General features: G+C 51.3%; 1 protein-coding gene across 1 annotated transcript; it reads right to left on the bottom strand.

The window, feature by feature from the left end:
• Positions 1-1,067: 1,067 nt before the first annotated feature.
• LOC123053840 (uncharacterized protein At4g06744) lies at positions 1,068-2,818 on the bottom strand. The gene has a single exon (XM_044477416.1). The coding sequence runs from the start codon at positions 2,675-2,677 to the stop codon at positions 1,313-1,315; it is 1,365 nt and encodes a 454-aa protein (XP_044333351.1). The 5' UTR covers positions 2,678-2,818; the 3' UTR covers positions 1,068-1,312.
• Positions 2,819-21,977: the final 19,159 nt, after the last annotated feature.

Below are 21,977 nucleotides of genomic sequence, written 5' to 3'. Positions count from 1 at the left end.
ATACCAAATGGAGTGACCTTTGTGATAATCCCTATGCTTGCCAGCACAAAGAAAATGGCCACCATGTATGACCTCAACAGAGAAGTGGTTGCTTAAGGGTCTTGCAAAACAATCAAAGTGAAAAAAGTTCAGACATTTCAGACAAAGGCAAGTACAGAGAGGTTCAGACAGTACAAAATTCAGACTTTTTCAGAAAGAAAAGCAGAGATTCCTGGCCTCCAATTAACAAATGTATGATCTTAGAGGTCATAAAGCAACCATTTTTGGTAAATCAGAGCTAATGTAATTGCAAATTAAAACAATTCTGCACACCAAGTCAACTCTGACACTAAAATCAACCTTTACTGCTTAAACCCTAGACCCCTGGACCCATGACAAATTGGGGGAGAAAGAACCCTAACCACTCTAGATCTCTGCAAACATTACAACAACTGCCAAAACCCCATCCTAACACAGGACACGGCCCTATTTTTGGCATGCCACTAAGTTCATCAAGAACTGCTAAAACCCTACCACCCACACACCGTCAGAAAGTAGAACAAAAGCCCAAACCCTAGCTCGTACGCGCAATTGATCCCACCAGGAACTCTTTACCGGAGCTAAATTATACAGATCGAGCACCGGAGCTGCTGGCGACGGTGACGTACCGTACATGGGCGGGAGGCATCATCACGACGACGCGTAGGAGCAAGAGGGACGTCGCGCAGGCCCCTCCCGAACGACGCGGACGGCGGCGGCTCAGCGTCCGACGACGCGCTCATGGAGCCGTCGTCGACGCCGACGAGCTCGGAGGACCTCGGCAGCGACGACGAGCAGAGAGGTTGCGGGAGGAGAGGGAGACAGCGAGCGGGTGCGGGAGGAGAGGGAGACAGCGGGCTGGTGCGGTCCGACCAGGTGGGCTAGTTTAATGGTTATGGCGTTTTTGCAAAAAAAAGGATCGACTAGTATTCACCCTAGGATCGACCAGGTGTCGGTCAAAGCGAGCTGGCGGCCGCTGACTCGGCCAAGTCAGCAAATACGTACACGAAATCGTACAAATGGACCAAAGTAAACCCCTTGCGCAAGTATTTGGACCGTAGTTAGGGTATATTGAAGTAGTGGTACCAAATGTTACCCGGCTCAACTTTAGTGAGGTACAGGAATTTTTCTCAAATAGAAAAGTAGTACACACGATTTGCAAACAATGTCAACACAAACCAGCCATCGCAACGACCCAAGCAGCCGCGACGAGACGCACAGCACATTCCCCATTGTCTTCCAGCACGTGTACGCCTGCCCTCGCCGGCCGTGCTGACTGCTGGGAGTCACGGACTCACGGGTGCAGCGCCGAGTACGTCCGGTACTTGTACTCCGCCGCCGAGGCTTCCTCCTTACCGGCGCCGTAGTCCTTGGGGTGGTGGCATGGCACGTAGGTGCTGACGGGGCAATAGGTCTTGGTCCTGTGGAAGAAGCCGGCGCACTCCTCGTGCGACCGCTGGTTGGGCGCATAGGGGATGCAGTTGCGGGCGACGTTGAGCTTCCCCTGCTTGATCAGCGCCCAGCAGCACGACCCCAGCGACGTGAAGTAGTTGTCCGAGAGCGTGAGGTTGGCGAGGTGGCCGCCGGACGACGGGTACGCGAGCCGGCAGAGCGCGTCGGGCACCTCGCCGTAGAGGAGATTGTCCGCCAGGTTGAGCTGCTCCACCTTCCGCAGGCACGCGTACGAGGCCGGAATGGTGCCCGTGAGCTGGTTCGTGCCGGCGTCGATGACGGTGGCCTTGGCGAGCAGGCCGAGCTCGTAGGGGAGGCAGCCGCTGAGCTTGTTGTTGAGGAAGAGCACCTCCAGCAGCGTGTTGGCGGCGCGGCCGATGGACGACGGGATGGGCCCCGTGAACTGGTTGTTGGCGAGCGCGAGGTAGTTCACGGGCGAGTCGCCGAGGTTGCTCGGGATCTTGCCGGAGAACTGGTTGTTGTTGACGAAGATGGCCTCCACGATCGGGAACGAGCGGAAGAGCCCCGCCGGCACCTCGCCGTAGAACTGGTTGAACCGGATGTCGACGAAGGTGGCGTTGGTGATCCCCAGCACGTCCGTCGGGAAGGCGCAGCGAGCGAGCTTGTTGTTGCTCACGTCCAGCTCGTAGAAGTACTGCAGCGACCGGAGGATGGGCACCACGCCGCCGAAGTCGTTGGAGTTGGCGTGGAAGAGCGCCAGGTCGGGGAGCGCGTCCACGAACCCCTCCACGGTGGGCGCCTCCAGCTTGAAGCCATTGAAGTCGACGGACGCGAGCGCCCGCTCGTTGACGTTGGGCGGCTTCTCGCAGAAGAAGCCCAAGTACGAGGTGTCGCTGCAGATGGCGGTGCCGGTCCAGGTCTTGGTGATGCCCTGGGGGTCGCACGTTATGGTCTGCTTGAACCTCTGGATCACGAGGTACGCCCTGTACAGCCGCTCGTTCTCGAAGTCGCTCGGCTTCGGCCCGTATGACGACGGCGGCGTCGGCGACGGCGAGCCGCCGCCTCCGTACCCGCCCCCGCCACCACCGCCGATCCCAATCCCGATGCCTATCCCCCCGCCGCCGCCGTTGCCGATGCTGATGCCGAGCTCCCGCCGGCTGGCATCGGAGGTGCGCGCCGCGAGCGCAATGCACGACGCCAGGAGGCAGAAGAGAGCGAGGCGCCGAAGCACCGAGCGGCCTGCCATTTTTTCTCTCACCGGAGGTGTCGGCAGCAGGAATGGGAACAGTGTGGCTCGTGCTTGACTCGTGTCAGGGTCCCCTCGCGCGCCAAGTGAAGACGGAGCGCGACTGCGCGATCGAGTGGCCCTGGCCTTCGATTAGGGGGCGCGCAGGGGTATATAAACGCCTGCGCTGTTGGCCTGTTGCACCGCGACACGGCGGGATCTGGCCATGTGCATGCATGCACCGCTGGTACTGGTATTGTTGCTGTTGTTGCTGAAACCTGTACTCCTACAGTTCTACCTGAGAATTTACTCTTGGGGTGACTAGTGCCAGGATTGTTTCATCAGAGAAGCTGGAACTTGCTGTCTTGTTGCTTGTTGGATGCGAGTATATCCCTGCTATTCCGTGGCCCCGGGTTACAAATGATTCGAAGAGCTCACGTGCGAGAGGAGCACAGATGCATCCAGATTTGGTCGCTTTCGTAAGATGGCATAACTGTGTGGCTATTTCTTGATCGATCGAGACATCGCACCTTCCGGTTAAAAAAACGATAATGCAGAATCTCCGACCTCTTGAGTCCACGCTCATCGATCATAGTAACTTTTAAAAAAGGCGGACGTAAGTTCGCTCATACTAGGGTAGATCAAATCATGGCCCTAAGCTCGTAGAATAGAGCTGTAGTGATCGCATGGAGCTGTGGGCTACTCCATTCTCGAACTGTCAAACCAACTGCGTGCCTCCTTTGAAAGAAAACGGCGATGCCCGATCGATCTATTCATTGATCCCATCATCTGACGGCCCCGGCATCATCAACTCCGACACACCATGTGATGTTCATGGCGAGATGGTCGATTTCATTACTAACCGGCGTAACTTCCACCGGCGAAGTTGGCTAGCACAGCGACGTGCCAACGTACGCCGACGCAGCTTCCACCAGGCATCGATCGACCCCCTGCCCCCATATAGTATACTTTGGTAGCGTACATGCGGATGGTAGGGGTGGTGGTTACATACGGTGGTTGCGAGTGCGACGCCCCTTTCGCGCTCTGCCTGGCTGTTCGCATTGGTGCTTTGCTTCCCGCTGGTACGGCATGCATGCTAATATATTCACGTACAAACGCAGCCGTCAATCCATGCATCCTCCTCCAAAGCCGACGCAGCTGCGCCTTAAAAGAAAGGGGGACGAGGAGAGTAGAGCCATAGAGGCGAAAGGTCGCCTGGTCACGGGCCGGCACATTGGTACGGCGCCCTTGTCATGTCCAATCCCCTCGCCGAACGCGGCGTCCAATAATGCGGGCGCGCCCGGCCGGATGCGCAACGTGCGTGCCTCCCGGGCCCCCGGCAGGTGAGCAGTCTGCTCTGATCGGCAGCGCACACAAGCGCACACACACATTTGTTCGTGCATCGCGAGCGCGCGCGGGCGGGAAGAATATCGAGGGCAGGCCACGGTTGTCCCTGTTCATTGCCAGCGCGTTTGGTTCGATGTGCTGGTGCTGCGTACGACTGTCGACTAGTATCTGAATCTTACGTGCCTCCGTAAACTTGTCACGGTTCCTCTGCACAGATTAAAGCCTCGAGATATCCACCGTGGCAAAAGATGTGCAGAGCTGCCGTAGGTCCAAGGATTTTGGCTCTAGCTGAGCCCACCGTGCTAGTATTGGATCGTACTAGTTCGCATTAGAGCATCTACAGCCGCGATAGGTAAATCCGGCCCCTCACCTCCGCCGTTCTTTCACCCCGCTTCCATCCTCCGGCGAGCTCCTTCCTTCTCCTTCCTCTTTTTTTCAAATCAACTGATCACAATAGCTAAAGTCAGTCGACTGATATTTAGCTACTGTGGGGAAGAAAAAGAGACGAAGATGGATATGACATGTGGGTCCAAATAGTCATTAAGAGAAGCTAGTTATCCCAGTTAGAATTGTCTTCATCCCGATGCAACAAACAGACATAGGGTCAAAATTGGCCAGGATCGCTGAATATAGGGTGTCGACTTCAGGAATTTGAAGTTTAGGATTTGAATTTTTTTTGGACCATGCCTACAAATACAAGGTTTAAATAGACTTCACTCGTGCCCCAATAATGCCTGACCGTGCATCACATGTCGCTAAGAGCATTTTTCGTTTGTCTGGATCCGTAGGTACAAGTATTCACTAACATGAGATTTATGCCGTCATGTCTCATGTGCCAGCAATGTTTGCGATTTTAGTGGAGACTGCTGGGAAATGCATCAGTCTTGGAATGTGCGATAGGCGCCATTGTAGCCAAGAGCACTACTTGTAGCACAATAATTCATTTTTGCAGCAATAGTGCCAGTCCAACAAACGACCAAACATAATTAATTTATCACAGGTGCCAATTGCCAACTTATACATAATAAACTTCTTGAGTGAACAGTTTCTTTTGGGGTCCGAACATTGCTACCTTATACTCCCTCCGTTCCTAAATATAGGTCTTTCTAGAGATTTCAACAAGTGACATACAGAACAAAATGAGTGAATCTACACTCTAAAATATGTCTATATATATCCGTATGTGGTTGTCCATTTGAAATCTCTAAAAAGATTTATATTTAGGAACGGAGGGAGTACATAATATACTAATTTCACAAGCACAGTAACCATAAAATATTACACATGTGTCCCAACATTGTTGTTTTTACAGAAAATAAAGGGACCAATTATTTGTAAGTTGCTTCGGTACACTCACTTAGAAAAGTTTACAGATTTCTATGCAAAGTTACCCCTTCAAACAAAAAGTTTATTTTGATCTCTTATTTGATCCATGGAAAGAATAGAGAATAGAATTAGTTGATCGTACATGTATAAGAATATCATTTTTAAATAACGTTATGATTCATGCAAAATTTTAAAAGGGTTGTACTGAAAGCAAAACTCATAAAATTAATGCCAGTCGAATTCTTTTTTCAGCCATTAGACTGTAATTAAGAGGCACCACATATGCAAAAGGTGATGTTAAGGGCATCTCCAACACTGACTCATGTGCCCGGCCTCTGGTTCTCCTTAGCCCGGCGCATTGTCCGTGGCCTTCGCCAACGCGTGTGCTTACCACCGCCGTACGTATCATATAGGTTGATGTAGCATGTTCGAGTAGATTGGAGAAGACACCGCAGACTGGTTCTCCGGCGCGTGTTCGGCCGCGGCCGCCGGCTCGTCATCCGCGTCTGCCTCGACTACGGCTGTATCATGCACATCATCCTCCTTGGCGCGATGCCTAGGTCCGCGTCGCTGCCTCTTCCAGTGTTGTCCGCGGCCGCCATGGGAGCGTGCACCAAGTGCTACGCCCGGTCCTTTTCTGCGACTCCCCCGCAACGAGGTTCATGAAGATGGCCTCATCGACGTCTCGACCACAGGCCTTAGAGCATCTCCAGCCGCGCCCCCAACAGGCCCCCCCAAGGCCACTTTTTAGCCGGCGCACAAAAATCAGCCCAGTCGCGCCCCCCAGGATCTCGTTTATCACCGGTTTGGGCCGAAATAACAGCCGGCGAACCCGAGCCGAACCCAAGCCCCCGCGGGTCGCCTGGGGGCGCCAGCCGAAGCGAAAAGGCGTGTGGGTCCGCTCTGTCGGGAGAAAGACCTTTTCCCGCCGATCCTCCCGCTTTCCCCTTCGTCTCCCTCCATCCCCCCCTTCTCCCGCCTTCTCCCCGGTATGTCTACTACACAACATTTCTCCTTGTAGACGTTGTTGGGCCTCCAAGTGCAGAGTTTTGTAGGACACTAGCAAATTTTCCTCAAGTGCATGACCTAAGGTTTATTAATCCGTGGGAGGCGTAGGATGAAAATGGTCTCTCTCAAACAACCCTACAACCAAATAACAAAGAGTCTCTTGTGTCCCCAACACACCCAATACAATGGTAAATTGTATAGGTGCACTAGTTCGGCGAAGAGATGGTGATACAAGTGTAATATGGATGATAGATATAGATTTTTGTAATCTGAAACTATAAAAACAGCAAGGTAGCAAGTAACAAAAGTGAGCGAAAACGGTATTGCAATGCTTGGAAACAAGGCCTAGGGCTCATACTTTCACCAGTGCAAGTTCTCTCAACAATGATAACATAATTAGATCATATAATAATCCCTCAACGTGCAACAAAGAGTCACTCCAAAGTCACTAATAGCGGAGAACAAACGAAGAGATTATTGTAGGGTACGAAACCACCTCAAAATTATTCTTTCTGATCGATCTATTGGGTTATTCCTATAAGTGTCACAAACAGCCATAGAGTTCGTACTAAAATAACACCTTAAGACACAAATCAATCAAAACCCTAATATCACCTGCTCAAATGTCACCACAAGTATCCGCGGGTTTGATTATACGATATGCATCACACAATCTCAGATTCATCAATTCAAACCAACACAAAGAACTTCAAAGAGTGCCCCAAAGTTTCTACCGAAGAGTCAAGACGAAAACGAGTGCCAACCCCTATGCATAAGTTCACAAGGTCACAACCTGCAAGTTGATCACCAAAACATACATCAAGTAGATCACGTGAATATCCCATTGTCACCACAGATAAGCACATGCAAGACATACATCAAGTGTTCTCAAATCCTTAAAGACTCAATCCGATAAGATTACTTCAAAGGGAAAACTCTATCCATTACAAGAAGGTAGAGGGGGAGAAACATCATAAGATCCAACTATAATAGCAAAGCTCGCGATACATCAAGATCGTGCCAAATCAAGAACACGAGAGAGAGAGATCAAACACATAGCTACTGGTACATACCCTCAGCCCCGAGGGTGAACTACTCCCTCCTCGTCATGAAGACTGCCGGGATGATGAAGATGGCCACTAGTGATGATTTCCCCCTCCGGCAGGGTGCCGGAACAGGGTGCCGATTGGTTTTTGGTGGCTACAGAGGCTTGCGGCGGCGGACCCGATCTAGGTTCTGTTCTGGAGGTTTTGGGATATATAAGAGCCGTTGGCATCGAGAACAAGTCAGGGGAGTCCACGAGGGGCCCACAAGGTCAGAGGGCGAGCCCTAGGGGGTGTGGGAGCCCTCCACCCTTGTGGAGGCCTCGGGACTCCTCTGGTGCATCTCCGGTACTCCGTGGGCTTCTTTTGGTAAAAAACAATCGTCGGAATGTTTCAGGTCAATTGGACTTCGTTTGATATTCCTTTCCTGCGAAACTCAAAAACAAGGAAAAAACAGAAACTGGCACTGGGCTCTAGGTTAATAGGCTAGTCCCAAAAATCATATAAAATAGCATATAAATGCATATAAAACATCCAAGATAGATTATATAATAGCATGGAACAATAAAAAATTATAGATACGTTAGAGACGTATCACCCCGCCATTCTCCTCCCTCCCCCCTCCATCCGGCCGTCATGTTGCCGAAGAAGTACACGGCCCCTCGCGCCGCTATCGATGCCAACGCCACCCAGCCGGAGCAGAGGAAGCAGAGGGCGCCGCCGTCCAAACCCCCGGGCATGTCAAACGCCGACTGGATGACGGAGGTTCGGCGCCGGAAGGCTGTCACCACCGACCAGACCGACGGAACAGGCTCAACGCCAAGAGGGCTCGGGACAGGGCGGGTGGCGGCGGCTGCCGTGGCGGAGCAGGCGGATCGCACGGCGGAACAGGCAGAGGCGTCTCGCGCGGGGATGATGAATCCGGCCGATGGCCACGGCCCGCGCGCTCCCTGGAGCCAGCAGAGCGTCGGGTCACCGGCTGGCTTCTCGGCGTCTTCATGGGGCTGCGCGCTCTCGCCTGGTTACGCCGACGACGACGCGCACGGCGGGTTCAACCCCAACATCACCTTTCCACATGACCACCCCGCCCAGCGCACACCCTCACCCGCGTTCGCCGGCGTCCAGTACCCCCCGTACACCTACTCGCCGCCGGCTTACGCATCCTCCCCGACGCCGCCTCTGCGCCATGGCAGGCTCTTCTCACAAGCCTCGTCGTCACATCTCGGCAACCCTGACGTGACGGAGGCCGGCATGGATGAAATTATCACGACCGACTCGGTCGCCGCCGCCGCCTCCCTCGGGTTCAATGCCCAAGAAGAGACAATGGACCTCAACAACAACATGGACGACGAGCTCGACTACGGCGAGGAGGATCCAGAGGAGGAGGAGGAGGAGGAGGAGCCGACGCCTGCTCCGACGAGGAGAGGGAAAAAGAAGAAGCGGGCGGCCAGGACCGGCGAGCAGCACGTCAAGTGGGCGGCCAAAGAAGACGAGTGCCTCACCGAAGAGTGGAAGATCGTCTGCTTCGACCCGATCACCGGCATGAACCAAAGAGCCGACACGTACTGGGAGCGCGTCAAGTCGGAGTTCGATGAGCGCAAACTGGTCGGCCCATACTTCGCCGTCGTCCACATGCAGCGCGGGTCGAAGGCCATGGCCAACCATTGGGGGATCATCCAAACGGTGTGCAACAAATGGCATGGGATCGTCGAGGAGATCGCGGCTCGCCCGGAGAACGGCGCCAACACCGAGGGTCAGGTATGTTGCCGGTCTCTCGCTCATTTTTCGCCGTGTGCGTCACCGACACATGTTTTTTGGCGCAGATGGTCCGGATGTTCGCCATGTATCGCGAGGACAGCAACACCGACCAAGATTTCAAGTACCTCCACGTGTTCTCTCAGATCGAGAAGTGCAAGAAGTGGGCGGTAGTCCGGCGCACCCTCGCCAAGGCCAAGGAGACGTGCAAGCCGGACGCGCCGACGCCGGGCGCGGTCGACGGGCGCCTGGACGACAAGAAACGGGCCAAGTCGGCGAAGGACGCCGCGCCGGCTACCGCGCGTCTGCAAGAGTCCATTGAGCATTGCGTCGTGGACGCCAAGACCCGGGCCACCCAGAGGGAAGAGAAAATCGAGGCGCGATGGTCGGCGTTGATGACGAACAACACCGATAAGCTCGACCTGCTCCGGACCAATGTCCCCACGAAGAAGAGGAACACCGACCTGGCTTTCCTGATGGGGTGGGGGGCGGACATGGCGACGATGGACGAGCAGGTCAAGGCGTGGTACCTGGCGGAGCGTGGCCTCATCCTGAACCAGATGACGTTGACGGCGGCGCCAACTCCCACTCGGACCCCAACGCCGCTGCCAAGCCCGAGCAACGCCTCCGCGACGCCAAGCACAGAAGCCTCGCCGACACCGACCAGCCCGCGCACGCCGATTCCCGCCAGTCCGACGCCGATGGACGGCGCCGCCGTTTGATGAATTGCCTACACGTCCTTCCTTTTGAACGCCGAACTTTCAAGTTATTTGATCGCCGAACTATGGCATGGTGATTGCCGGACTTGTGGCGCTGATCCTGGACTTGTGGCGTTTTTTGGATAGCAGGAAATGTCAAGTTTGAATTTGAACGTGTTGGGGCAAGCCCCTGGGGGTGTCAATGGGACCTAGATCGCCCTCAGAGCCCAAAAAGCACCGGGCGATAGTTCAAAATAGCGCCGGCCACTGCGCTGGAGGGCCGAACGAGTGAAGAAGCTCTTAGGATGACGACATGTGGAAGTCAAGTGGACGGACTCCCGTCCCGGCGGCAGAGAAGGCAGAAGGTTATGCACACACGGCGCCTGGCTCCTCCTCCACGGCACGTCATCCGCGGTCGTGCGTCTTGGCTATGCACACACCGCGCCAGGCCCCTCCTCGGCGCCGTGCTCGCGTCCTTCGTCGGCACGTGTACTCGCTGCCTCCTGGCTGTGTGTGTTGATGTAGTGTGTTGGTGCGCATGAAAGAAGGCATCGCCGGCCTGTTCTCCGGCGCGCGCCCGTCGTCGTTGTGGGACATCCAGAGCACCGCACCCCATTTGCGGATGGATAAGCAGGGCACGCGCATGCGCGGCCGAGGTGGTTCAGTCGTTGTTGATTTTCTGGTTCGTTATTGATGTACATGCCTGAAAGTACCAACGCGAGCCTAGCGCACCCCACCGCTCGCTCCCCGCCTAGCGCATCCCGCCGCTCGCCACTCCGGCGGCGGTGTCCACCCTCCCTCGCCGCTGGTCGTTCTGACCCCGACATCCACCCTCCACCCGCCGCTGGTCACTCCGACCCCCGCGTCCACCTCCCCTGTCTGACCCCCTTCCCCCTCGCAGGTCGCCAAATCTAGACCATGGCCAACAGTCCCCTCTCCGTCACCTCCACCTTCAGGCCCTCCGAGGAGCGTCCAGTCGTCTCGGGCCTGGGCATCTCCTCCAGCTCCGAGGCTTCGGGAGCACATGGACCCGCGGGTCCACTGCTCGGGCCGGATGCGCCGGCCGCGGTGAGAACGTGGGAGCAACCTCGGCCTTCCAGGAAGGAGATGTGGAGGCGCCGCCAAACCTCAAGCGCGAGCACTAGCCCTCACCGCGGGCAGCCTGCGGCTCGTGAACGCCGACAGGCCTCGCCGAAGATGGATGGATTATGCTACAAGTGCTTTGAGGAAGGGCACTTCAAGAAAGACTGCACCAACCAAGTCGTCTGCATTCGCTGCAAGCTGCCAGGCCATGAGTCCAAGGATTGCAAGAGGCCGCGGAGTCCCTCGCCGGAGGAGGAGCCTAGGAGGATGACGGCGGCCAAGGTTGCGCGCAAGGCGGTGCCACCCCGTGCTCTAGGAGGTGGCCCTTCCAGGGTGTCGCCGCCTCCACCTCCCTCTCCACCATCTATGGTTGTTGCCCCTGCCGCTTGGCCAAGCCTCTGTGTTCCGCGCCTTGAGCGCTCGCCGCCTGAATACATCAGATCGCATGAGCTCCGTGTTGTCCGATGCACCGGGAGCATGGCAGACCTCGAGAGGAGGCTGCAGTTTGCCATGGTGGCGTACGTTGGTGGGGCTCGGCACGACATCAAGCCGGAGTTCGTTCTGCAAGCCCTGGAGGTAGTGGTTGGCATCGAGCCAGAGTGGGTGTCGGTGCACTGCTTCAGGACGGAAGACTTCTTGGTGGTTTTTGCACGTCAGGAGCATCGCAGTTTGGTGGCGGCGGCGCCGTTCATAGAGTTTCAGGGAGTCCGCCTCTTCTTCAGGCAGTGGAATCAGCAAGCGCAAGTTGTGCATTTGCAGCTCAGTTACAAGGTGTCGCTCGTGATGGAGGGAATTCCGCCGCATGCTTGGGAGCGCGAGGTTGTGGAAGATCTACGGGGCACTTCTTGCCTGGTGGATATGGTGGCTCCGGAGTCTAGCTCGCGCCGGGACCTGTCGGCGTTCAAGCTCATGGCCTGGACGGCGGAGCCGGATTCAATTCCCTCGCTCCGGTGCCTGGCAATCCCAGAGCCAGGGCTGGTGTTGCCTCTGGCGATGCCGCCATTGCTGCAATACAAAGTGCTAATTCATCTAGATTCTGTGGTGGATTACAGCAATTGGGATGAGCCATTATTCCTAGGAGTTCCGTCGGGAAGTGATCAAAGTGGGGTGCCATCAGATGGGAGAATCAGCGGTGACGCGACGCCTGTTGTTGTTCCTCGGCGCTTGCCATGGCGGTTTGGCACACGTGACTCTCGCGGACAAGGGGTGGGCAGCTCGTCCGGTGCGCCGCCGTGCACGCCGGGCGCCGCCGGTGACAATTGGCGCCTTCCGCCAATGGAAACAAGGACGATGGTGACAGCTGGGGGTGCCGTCATGCCAATAAGAGATAGGCTGTCCGTCAGGATTTCTGCTTTTGACCGGCTGTCCACGCAGGGTGGGGAGGCTTTGGTCGTGGTGGGGCGAGAAAATTCAAACCCGAGGCCTGGGATCGAGGAGACTGACGCACGCCAGCCAATCAGCGACGCAGAGGCGGATCACTTGATTGCTCCAAATGACGGCCCGTGCCTGCCAGAGGGACCCACAGATGCTTTGACTGCACATGAGACAGAGCCTCCACGTGATCAAAGCCGGACCGATAGTGCGGCAGATGCTCCGGGAAAAGAGACCAATCATGAAGCAACTATTCCCACGGGAGAGGTGGCCGTTGATAATCCATCGCATCACCCAATCACAACCAGAGCTAGTGCGCGTGGAGGAACCAACGCGGCTTGCAATGTGTAGAGAGAACGAAACACAACCCGCTTTGATTGAGCGTCGACAGATAGTGCCACGCGTGCAACCTGATGTGGGTCCAGGGGACAAGCATATCGAGATGGTTGGCATGGAGCGGAGTGCATGTGCAGAGAAGGGACAGGACAAAGAGATAGAAATAGCACCTGGCGAACTGGATTGCGACCAGGAGGGCGGTGCTGCTTCCAAGGAAGAAGGTGGGCCCAGCACGGAAATCCTCGGCGAGCCAACAAGAGAAAATGCCATGTCTATTCTCGAGGAAGTGCACCTGCAACCAGTAGAGGACGAGGGCGTGCTGGCTTGTGATTCGCTGCATGGCGCCCTTTACGTGACCACGTCCCGTGCAGCTACTAGAGATTTGCACATGAAAACGAACGAACTTGAGAGCAGACCATGCACGGAACTGGCCATGTATGAAAGGGAGATTCTTTCAGAAGTGCAAGACTCGGTTCAGCAAGGAATGACAGCACCAGAGGCAATTGCATTCGCTAAGCTGAAGGCTTTTTGCTCATGCATTGTCAAGAAGCTGGCTCCCCTGCTACTAAAGGAAATCCAGGCCTCATCCCTGCACCCGGCTATTGAGCCATGCACGCCTAGGCGCACCACTCGAGCCACGAAGCGCACTGCGGGAACTAGATCATCCAAAGCGTCACCTGCAGAAAATGTGCTTCTCCGGACGCTAGGACTTGCGACAGGGGATCTCGCGGTTGACGATAGAGCAGTGGAAGAGCTCAAGGGGCTGTTTGACTCACTGCTATGTGAGCAGCACATCCGAGTGATTGCAGCTCTATTCGGCAAGACCATGCCCATCGGAGGGGCGCTTGCCCCACAGGATTCAGTAGTTGTGGGAGCGCAGTAGCCCCCGGAGTGGGATGGATTTGGTGGATGCTTGTTCATCTATGGATCCAAGCCCATCAATCATATGCTGGAATGTGAGGGGGCTGAACAACCCAGCCAAACGAGATGTTGTGAGAGGCTTCGTGAGCACCATTAGGGCAAATGTAGCTTGTTTACAGGAGACTAAACTTGATGTAATTGATCACTACTCAGTTATGCAATGCTTGGGGCCATCCTTTGATGGTTATGCTTATTTGCCGGCTGTTGAGACTAGGGGAGGAATCCTACTTGCTTGGGATTCTTCTGTGGTGGATGTGGACCAGCTACAGTGGGACACTGACTTTATAGTAGGCATAATACATACTAAAGCGGGAGATCAATGGTGGTTAACGGTTGTTTATGCTCCGCAAGGAGATGAGCTCAAAACAACCTTTCTGGAGTAGCTTAACATGCGGAGAGAGCTCTGTCCAGGACCGTGGATGGTCTTGGGAGATTTTAACATGATCTTGCGAGCGTCGGAGAAAAACAATGCTAACCTAAACCGAAGCATGATGGGAAAGTTTAGGACTTTCGTGGACAACAACGAGCTCAAAGAAGTGTACATGCATGGGAGGGGATTCACTTGGTCTAATGAGCGAGACTTGCCTACCATGACCAAGATTGATAGAGTGCTAGTCTCGGTGGATTGGGAGTTGGCGAATCTGGACTGTCTTCTCCAAGCTTTATCGTCTGGTGTGTCTGACCACGCCCCGCTGCACCTTCACACGGCAGCCATGTTCTGCCCTAAAAAGAGATTTCGTTTTGAGCTATATTGGACCAAGCTGGAGGGCTTTGAGGATGCTATGCGGGAGGCTTGGGTTTGCGATGATAGCATAGTAGATCCCTTCAAGAGGCTTGATGCATTATATAGAAACACGGCAGTTGCGTTGCAAGCATGGAGTCAAAGAAAGACAAGAAATATTAAACTACTCATGGCCGTTGCAACCTTGGTGATCTTTCGGTTTGATCAAGCACAAGAGAGCCGCATCTTAACGGACCAGGAACTGTGGCTTAGGTGCACCCTTAAACTTGCTCTGTTGGGCATGTCTTCACTTCAAAGAACCATCGAGAGGCAGAGATCACGGATGAGATGGATCAGGGAGGGCGATGCAAACACAAAACCATTCCAAGCTTTTGCTAATGGAAGGAGAGCCAAAAATTTCATCCCGCACGTCAAAGTTGGAGATGCTGTGTACACGGAGCAAAGACAGAAAGAAGAGGTTGTGACGCCCCCGATTCAATCGTACACTAATCATACACGCAAACGTGTATGATCAAGATCAGGGACTGACGGGAAGATATCACAACACAACTCTAAAATAAAATTGGTCATACAAGCATCATAATACAAGCCAGGGGCCTCGAGGGCTCGAATACAAGTGCTTGATCATAGACGAGTCAGCGGAAGCAACAATATCTGAGTACAGACATAAGTTAAACAAGTTGCCATAAGATGGCTGGCACAAACTAGGATACAGATCGAAAGAGGCGCAGGCCTCCTGCCTGGGATCCTCCTAAACTACTCCTCGTCGTCGTCAGCGGCCTGCACGTAGTAGTAGGCACCTCCGGTGTAGTAGGAGTCGTCGTCGACGGTGGCGTCTAGCTCCTGGGCTCCAGCATCTGGTTGCGACAACCAGGTATAGAAAGGGGAAAAGGGGGAAGCAAAGCAACCATGAGTACTCATCCAAACTACTCGCAAGCAAGGATCTACACTACATATGCATGGGTATCTGTGTAAAGGGGCAATATTGGTGGACTGAACTGCAGAATGCCAGAATAACAGGGGGATAGCTAGTCCTGTCGAAGACTACGCTTCTGGCAGCCTCCATCTTGCAGCATGTAGAAGAGAGTAGATGGTAAGTTCACCAAGTATCATCGCAGAGCATAATCCTACCCGGCGATCCTCCCCTCGTCGCCCTGTGTGAGAGCGATCACCGGGTTATATCTGGCACTTGGAAGGGTGTGTTTTATTAAGTATCCAGTTCTAGTTGTCATAAGGTCAAGGTACAACTCCGGGTTGTCCTGTTACCGACGATCACGACTATTCGAATAGATAAACTTCCCTGCAGGGGTGCACCACATTACCCAACACGATCGATCCCCTTTGGCCGGACACACTTTCTGGGTCATGCCCGGCCTCGGAAGATCAACACGTCGCAGCCCCACCTAAGCCCAACAAAGAGGTCAGCACGCCGGTCTAAATCCTATGCACCCTGGGGTCTAGGCCCATCGCCCATTGCACACCTGCACGTTGCGTTCGCGGCCGGTGAGCAGACCTAGCAACCTCCATTACAAAGGAAGTTGCGTTACGCGGTCCAACCCGGCGCGCCGCTCAGTCGCTGACGTCAAGAAGGCTTGGCTGATACCACGACGTCAAGTGCCCATAACTGTTCCCGCGTAGTTGGTTAGTGCGTATAGGCTAGTGGCCAGACTCAGATCAAATACCAAGATCTCGTTAAGCGTGTTAATTGAAGTATCCGCGGACGCCGACCAGGGCCAGGCCCACCTCTCACCTAGGTGGTCTCAACCTGCCCTGTTGCTCCGCCACAAAGTAACAGTCGGGAACCCAGGCCCACCTCTACCGGGATGGAGCAACCTGTCCTTTCAGCCCCCACATCGGAATCACTTGCGGGTACTCTATTAGCTGACCCGACTTTAGTCGCCACATGTATCATACATTATGCATATAAGTATATATCCGTGATCACCTCCCGAGTGATCACGGCCCGGTAGTATAGCATGGCAGACGGACAAGAATGTAGGGCCACTGGTGGAATACTTGAAGGAAATATGCCCTAGAGGCAATAATAAAGTTATTATTTATTTCCTTATTTCATGATAAATGTTTATTATTCATGCTAGAATTGTATTAACCGGAAACTTAGTACATGTGTGATACAAGTCATACTGCTTACCAGCATGTCATACTTTGGTTCGGCGATATTGTTGGATGAAGCGGCCCGGACCGATATTACGCGTACGCTTACGCGAGACTGGTTCTAGCGACGTGCTTTGCACATAGGTGGCTGGCGGGTGTCAGTTTCTCCAACTTTAGTTGAACCGAGTGTGACTACGCCCAGTCCTTGAGAAGGTTAAAACAGCACTAACTTGACGAACTATCGTTGTGGTTCTGATGCGTAGGTAAGAACGGTTCTTGCTCAGCCCGTAGCAGCCACGTAAAACTTGCAACAACAAAGTAGAGGATGTCTAACTTGTTTTTGCAGGGCATGTTGTGATGTGATATGGTCAAGGGATGATGCTATATTTATTGTATGAGATGATCATGTTTTGTAACGGAGTTATCGGCAACTGGCAAGAGCCATATGGTTGTCGCTTTATTGTATGCAATGAATCGCCCTGTAATTGCTTTACTTTATCAGTAAGCGGTAGCGATAGTCGTAGAAGCAATAGTTGGCGAGACGACAACGATGCTACGATGGAGATCAAGGTGTCGCGCCGGTGTCGATGGTGATCATGACGGTGCTTTGGAGATGGAGATCAAAGGCACAAGATGATGATGGCTATATCATATCACTTATATTGATTGCATGTGATGTTTATCCTTTATGCATCTTATTCTGCTTTGTTTGACAGTAGCATTATAAGATGATCTCTCACTAAATTTCAAGGTAAAAGTGTTCTCCCTGAGTATGCACCGTTGCCAAAGTTCGTCGTGCCGAGACACCACGTGATGATCGGGTGTGATAAGCTCAACGTGTTGGGGAACGTAGTAATTTCAAAAAAATTCCTATGCACACGCAAGATCATGGTGATGCATAGCAACGAGAGGGGAGAGTGTTGTCCACGTACCCTCGTAGACCGAAAGCGGAAGCGTTAACACAACGCGGTTGATGTAGTCGTACGTCTTCACGATCCGACCGATCAAGTACCGAACACATGGCACCTCCGAGTTCAGCACACGTTCAGCTCGATGACGTCCCTCGAACTCCGATCCAGCCGAGTGTTGAGGGAGAGTTTCGTCAGCACGACGGCGTGGTGACGATGATGATGTTCTACCGACGCGGGGCTTCGCCTAAGCACCGCTACGATATTATCGAGGTGTAATATGGCGGAGGAGGGCACCGCACACGGCTAAAAGATCGTTGATCAATTGTTGTGTCTATGGGGTGCCCCCTTGCCCCCGTATATAAAGGAGCAAGGGGGAGGCCGCCGGCCAAGGAGGAGGGCGCACCAAGGGGGGAGTCCTACTCCCGAGTAGGACTCCTCCTTTCCTTGTTGGAATAGGAGAAGGGAAGGGAGAAGGAGAAAGAAGAAAGGGGGCGTCCCCCTTCCCTAGTCCAATTTGGACTAGTCCATGGGGAGGGGTGCGGCCACCCTTTGGGGCCTTTCTCTCCTATCCCGTATGGCCCATTAAGGCCCAATACGAATTCCCGTAACTCTCCGGTACTCAGAAAAATACCCGAATCACTCAGAACCTTTCCGAAGTCCGAATATTGTCGTCCAATATATCGATCTTTACGTCTCGGCCATTTCGAGACTCCTCGTCATGTCCCCGATCTCATCCGGGACTCCGAACTCCTTCGGTACATCAAAACACATAAACTCATAATATAATTGTCATCGTAACGTTAAGCGTGAGGACCATACGGGTTCGAGAACTATGTAGACATGACCGAGACACGTCTCCGGTCAATAACCAATAGCGGAACCTGGATGCTCATATTGGCTCCCACATATTCTACGAAGATCTTTATCGGTCAAACCGCATAACAACATACGTTGTTCCCTTTGTCATCGGTATGTTACTTGCCCGAGATTCGATCGTCGGTATCTCAATACCTAGTTCAATCTCGTTACCGGCAAGTCTCTTTACTCGTTCCGTAATACATCATCCCGCAACTAACTCATTAGTTACAATGCTTGCAAGGCTTATAGTGATGTGCATTACCGAGTGGGCCCAGAGATACCTCTCCGACAATCGGAGTGAAAAATCCTAATCTCGAAATACGCCAACCCAACAAGTACCTTTGGAGACACCTGTAGAGCACCTTTATAATCACCCAGTTACGTTGTGACATTTGGTAGCACACAAAGTGTTCCTCCGGTAAACGGGAGTTGCATAATCTCATAGTCATGGGAACATGTATAAGTCATGAAGAAAGCAATAGCAACATACTAAAACGATTGAGTGCTAAGCTAACGGAATGGGTCAAGTCAATCACATCATTCTCCTAATGATGTGATCCCGTTAATCAAATGACAACTCATGTCTATGGCTAGGAAACATAACCATCTTTGATCAACGAGCTAGTCAAGTAGAGGCATACTAGTGACACTATGTTTGTCTATGTATTCACACATGTATCAAGTTTCCAGTTAATACAATTCTAGCGTGAATAATAAACATTTATCATGATATAAGGAAATAAATAATAACTTTATTATTGCCTCTAGGGCATATTTCCTTCAGTCTCCCACTTGCACTAGAGTCAATAATCTAGTTTATATCGCCATGTGATTTAACATCAATAATTCACATCACCATGTGATTAACACCCATAGTTCACATTGTCATATGACCAAAACCCAAAGGGTTTACTAGAGTCAATAATCTAGTTCACATCGCTATGTGATTAACACCCAAAGAGTACTAAGGTGTGATCATGTTTTGATTGTGAGATAATTTTAGTCAACGGGTCTGTCACATTCAGATCCGTAAGTATTTTGCAAATTTCTATGTCTACAATGCTCTGCACGGAGCTACTCTAGCTAATTGCTCCCACTTTCAATATGTATCTAGACCGAGACTTAGAGTCATCTAGATTAGTGTCAAACTTGCATCGACGTAACCCTTTACGACGAACCTTTTGTCACTTCCATAATCGAGAAACATATCCTTATTCCACTAAGGATAATTTTGACCGCTGTCCAGTGATCTACTCCTAGATCACTATTGTACTCCCTTGCCAAAATCAGTGTAGGGTATAAAATAGATCTGGTACACAGCATGGCATACTTTATAGAACCTATGGCCAAGGCATAGGGAATGACTTTCATTCTCTTTCTATCTTCTGCCGTGGTCGGGCTTTGAGTCTTACTCAATTTCACACCTTGTAACACAGGCAAGTACTCCTTCTTTGACTGTTCTATTTTTGAACTACTTCAAAATCTTGTTAAGGTATGTACTCATTGAAAAACTTATCAAGCGTCTTGATCTATTTCTATAGATCTTGATGCTCAATATGTAAGCAGCTTCACCGAGGTCTTTCTTTGAAAAACTCCTTTCAAACACTCCTTTATGCTTTGCAGAATAATTCTACATTATTTCCGATCAACAATATGTCATTCACATATACTTATCAGAAATGCTGTAGTGCTCCCACTCATTTTCTTGTAAATACAGGCTTCACCGCAAGTCTGTATAAAACTATATCCTTTGATCAACTTATCAAAGCGTATATTCCAACTCCGAGATGCTTGCACCAGTCCATAGATGGATCGCTGGAGTTTGCATATTTTGTTAGCACCTTTAGGATTGACAAAACCTTCTGGTTGCATCATATACAACTCTTCTTTAATGAATCCATTAAGGAATGCAGTTATGTTTATCCATTTGCCAGATTTCATAAAATGCGGCAATTGCTAACATGATTCGAACAGATTTTAAGCATCGCTGCGAGTGAGAAAATCTCATCGTATTCAACACTTTGAACTTTGTCAAAAACCTTTTTCCGACAAGTCTAGCTTTGTAGATAGTAACACTACTATCAGCGTCCGTCTTCCTCTTGAAGATCCATTTAATCTCAATGGCTCACCGATCATTGGGCAAGTTAATCAAAGTCCATACTTTGTTCTCATATATGGATCTCATCTCAGATTTCATGGCCTCAAGCCATTTCGCGGAATCTGGGCTCATCATCGCTTCCTCATAGTTCGTAGGTTTGTCATGGTCAAATAACATGACCTCCAGAACAGGATTACCTTACCACTCTGGTGTGGATCTCACTCTGGTTTACCTACGAGATTTGGTAGTAACTTGATCTGAAGTTACATGATCATCATCATTAACTTCCTCACTAATTGGTGTAGGAGTCACAGGAACAGATTTCTGTGATGAACTACTTTCCAATAAGGGATCAGGTACAGTTACCTCATCAAGTTCTACTTTCCTCCCACTCACTTCTTTCGAGAGAAACTCCTTCTCTAGAAAGGATCCATTCTTAGCAACGAATGTCTTGCCTTCGGATCTGTGATAGAAGGTGTACCCAACTGTCTCCTTTGGGTATCCTATGAAGACACATTTCTCCGATTTGGGTTTGAGCTTATCAGGATGAAACCTTTTCACATAAGCATCGCAACCCCAAACTTTAAGAAACGACAACTTTGGTTTCTTACCAAACCACAGTTCATAAGATGTCGTCTCAACGGATTTAGATGGTACCCTATTTAACGTGAATGCAGCTGTCTCTAATGCATAACCCCAAAACGATAGTGGTAGATCGGTAAGAGACATCATATATCGCACCATATCTAATAAAGTACGGTTACGATGTTCGGACACACTATTACACCGTGGTGTTCCAGGTGGCATGAGTAGTGAAACTATTTCACATTGTTTTAACTGAAGGCCAAACTCGTAACTCAAATACTCTTCTCCACGATCAGATCGTAGAAACTTTATTTTCTTGTTACGATGATTTTCCGCTTCACTCTGAAATTATATGAACTTTTCAAATGTTTCAGACTTCTGTTTCATTAAGTAGATATACCCATATCTGCTCAAATCATCTGTGAAGGTCAGAAAATAATGATACCTGCTACGAGCCTCAATATTCATCGGACCACATACATCTGTATGTATGATTTCCAACAAATCTGTTGCTCTCTCCATAGTTCCGGAGAACGGCGTTTTAGTCATCTTGCCCATGAGGCACGGTTCGCAAGCATCAAGTGATTCATAATCAAGTGATTCCAAAATCCCATCAGTATGGAGTTTCTTCATGCGCTTTACACCAATATGACCTAAACGGCAGTGCCACAAATAAGTTGCACTATCATTATTAACTTTGCATCTTTTGGCTTCATTATTATGAATATGTGTATCACTACGATCGAGATCCAACAAACCATTTTATTGGGTGTATGACCATAGAAGGTTTTATTCATGTAAACAGAACAACAATTATTCTCTAGTTTAAATGAATAACCGTATTGCAACAAACATGATCAAATCATATTCATGCTCAACGCAAAAATAACACTTATTTAGTTTCAACACTAATCCCGAAAGTATAGGGAGTGTGCGATCATGATCAAATCAATCTTGGAACTACTTCCAACACACATCGTCACCTCGCCTTTTACCTCTGTTTATTCTGCAACTCCCGTTTCGAGTTACTACTCTTAGCAACTGAACCAGTATCAAATACCGAGGGGTTGCTATAAACACTAGTACACATCAATAACATGTATATCCAATATACCTTTGTTCAC

Source organism: Triticum aestivum, chromosome 2D (assembly GCF_018294505.1).
Source record: "Triticum aestivum cultivar Chinese Spring chromosome 2D, IWGSC CS RefSeq v2.1, whole genome shotgun sequence".
Taxonomy (NCBI): domain Eukaryota; kingdom Viridiplantae; phylum Streptophyta; class Magnoliopsida; order Poales; family Poaceae; genus Triticum; species Triticum aestivum.
Note: the sequence above shows the minus strand (reverse complement) of the source record. Positions and strands in the feature narration are given on the sequence as shown.

What these genes read in the sequence shown, in the direction of transcription:
- LOC123053840 (XM_044477416.1), bottom strand. Translation starts at nt 2,677, where the DNA reads ATGGCAGGCCGCTCGGTGCTTCGGCGCCTCGCTCTCTTCTGCCTCCTG.